This window comes from Penaeus chinensis, chromosome 43, assembly GCF_019202785.1.
Source record: "Penaeus chinensis breed Huanghai No. 1 chromosome 43, ASM1920278v2, whole genome shotgun sequence".
NCBI classification, from domain to species: domain Eukaryota; kingdom Metazoa; phylum Arthropoda; class Malacostraca; order Decapoda; family Penaeidae; genus Penaeus; species Penaeus chinensis.
Window position 1 is genome coordinate 15,264,185 of NC_061861.1, and position 2,450 is coordinate 15,266,634.

Consider the following 2,450-nt stretch of genomic DNA (forward strand, 5'->3'; position numbering starts at 1 on the left):
GTTCCAACACACGCTCTCGTAAGAACTCTTGTACACTCGGTTATAAATTATTAATATTATTAGTAATCACCGCATTGCAACATATATATAGAAATATATATATCAGACTTCCTCTCGCTCAGCCGTAGTAGGGAGAGTAGCCACCAGGGTACCCGCCATATGGAGAGCCCCCGTAGCCTCCTCCGTAGCCTCCTCCGTATCCTCCTCCGTAGCCTCCTCCGTAGCCTCCTCCATAGCCCCCTCCGTAGCCTCCTCCGTAGCCTCCACCGAGCCCTCCGTAACCTCCACCGAGTCCTCCGTAGCCTCCACCGAGTCCTCCGTAGCCTCCGCCGAGTCCTCCGCCGAAGAGTCCGAGGAAGGGCTTCAAGAGGAGGTGATCGAGTCCCGGAAGGAACCTCTGGTTCGGCGTGGCTCCCGCCGCTCCCACTGGCTCCGCGCCCACGGGGGCTTTGTCGGGCCGAGCGGCACTCACGGCCAGCAGCACCGCCAGGAGCGTCGCCTTCAGGATGGCTGCGTGCATCTGCAAGGGCGCGACGTTAGTGAGGGTTGCGAGGGACAAACAGAATAAGGGACAAAACAGCAAAAAACATTCTCCTACGGAGGATGGTGAACGAGAAGCTAAAGCGTCGAAAAGTGTGAACGCACTGAGGGTGAAGCAACCCTCGTACGGCTTGCAGTTCATCCCGAAAGATGCGATTTTTTTTTTTTTTTTTTGTAATCGACAAGTCTAAAAATACCGTTATTCATAATAAGATTGTAATATTTGCCAAATCAATCATAGAATGTAAATATGAATATAGAACCTAAATCTGAATTTCAAAGAATGACAGGTAATAAACGGAATTTTAAAAAATACCCAAAGAAAGAAAATTATATCTGTTTATACTTCATGATATAACTCGAATTTAAATATCTATAAGTCAATGCTCGTCTAAGGAAAATAAATAGTTTTGGAGCAATATTTTCCCCTTTTAAGAATGCAAAATCAGACACGAGGGACAATATACTGAACAAATTATTGGTCCGCTAGATACTTTTTATATAAACCGTCGATATATAAGGTCAAACATATGCGATTAGAATTATTTATGATTCAAAAAATACAATTTTGGAACATTTCTTCGCAAATAAAAGGTGCAAATATGATGCAGGAAACTACTTTTGGCTCTAACTCGACACAACTTTTTTTGGATTACGGGAATATTGAAAATATTTTCCTCTACTGTTACCACTATCGGTAATAATGAAGCTAATTATATTAATAGTACTACTTCTACTGCTACTAATGACAATAATAATAATGATAATGATCTACTACTACTAATGATAATACTACTGATAATAATAACAATGATGATGGAAATAATGTGCACAGAAGCTACTAACTTCTACTACTAATAATAATGATGATAATTATAATAATAATAATAGTTATTATAATAATAATGATAAAAGTTATCATGAAAATAGGGAGAAAAATCTGAAAAGATTTAACATTGTACTTACTTTTGTTTACTTGAGGGTTGGTATGAGAGGATTGGTTATTAGTATTCTGTATTCCAATACCAAGCCACAACCTTTATATACATGCTCCTTCAGTACCCTTGAAGTTGCCAGTTCGTCCAATTTCTCTCGTGGGTATGTAAGGGCGTTGAGGAAGTATAGTTCCTGTTTCTTTCGTCTTTACGTCCGTGTGGGCGGAACTACACCTTGTTTGGCGGGTTATCTTCCGCGTTTTTTCTGATGTTAATAAGAGAGAGAGAGAGAGAGAGAGAGAGAGAGAGAGAGAGAGAGAGAGAGAGAGAGAGAGAGAGAGAGAGAGAGAGAGAGAGAGAGAGAGAGAGAGAGAGAGAGAGAGAGAGAGAGAGTGAGAATGAAAAAGCAAGATAGAATTTATCCTCTGGTGGCTATGTTTTTTTCATATCACCGACGACCAGAACTAATTTTCCTACCGTTCTCTTCCTTAGTGGGAACCCCGGAAATTCAAAGCTGAAATAAACTAGTTTAAACTACCCGCTCTCTCTCTCTCTCTCTCTCTTCTCTCTCTCTCTCTCTCTCTCTCTCTCTCCAATCTATCTATCTATTTATCTATCTATCTATCTGTCTATCAATCTATCTCTCTGTCTCTCTTTCTCTGTCTCTCTCTCTATCTCTGTCTGTCTGTCTGTCAATAATATATACATATATTATTTATCTCTCTCTCTCTATCTCTCTCTCCCTCTCTCTCTCTCCTCTCTCTCTCTCTCTCTGTCTATCTCTCTCTGTCTATCTATCTATCTATCTATCAATCTATCTCTCTGTCTCTCTTTCTCTGTCTCTCTCTCTATCTCTTTCTGTCTGTCTGTCTGCTTGTCAATAATATATACATATATTATTTCTCTCTCCTCTCTCTCTCTCTCTCCTCTCTCTCTCTCATCTCCTCTCTCTCTCTCTCTCTCTCTCTCTCCTCT

At 40.8% G+C, this 2,450-nt stretch overlaps 1 protein-coding gene across 1 annotated transcript in view; it reads right to left on the minus strand.

Moving 5' to 3' along the window:
• Positions 1-1,632, minus strand: part of LOC125024528 (glycine-rich protein 3-like) — a 1,705-nt gene extending 73 nt beyond the window's left edge. Inside the window, exons 1-2 of the mRNA XM_047612322.1 lie at positions 1,507-1,632; positions 1-520 (exon numbers count right to left, since the gene is read on the minus strand). The exon at positions 1-520 is cut by the window's left edge and continues 73 nt beyond it. Coding sequence (XP_047468278.1) covers positions 119-520 — 402 coding nt within the window. The 5' untranslated portion in view covers positions 1,507-1,632 and the 3' untranslated portion in view covers positions 1-118. The remainder of the gene's footprint in view (positions 521-1,506) is intronic.
• Positions 1,633-2,450: the final 818 nt, after the last annotated feature.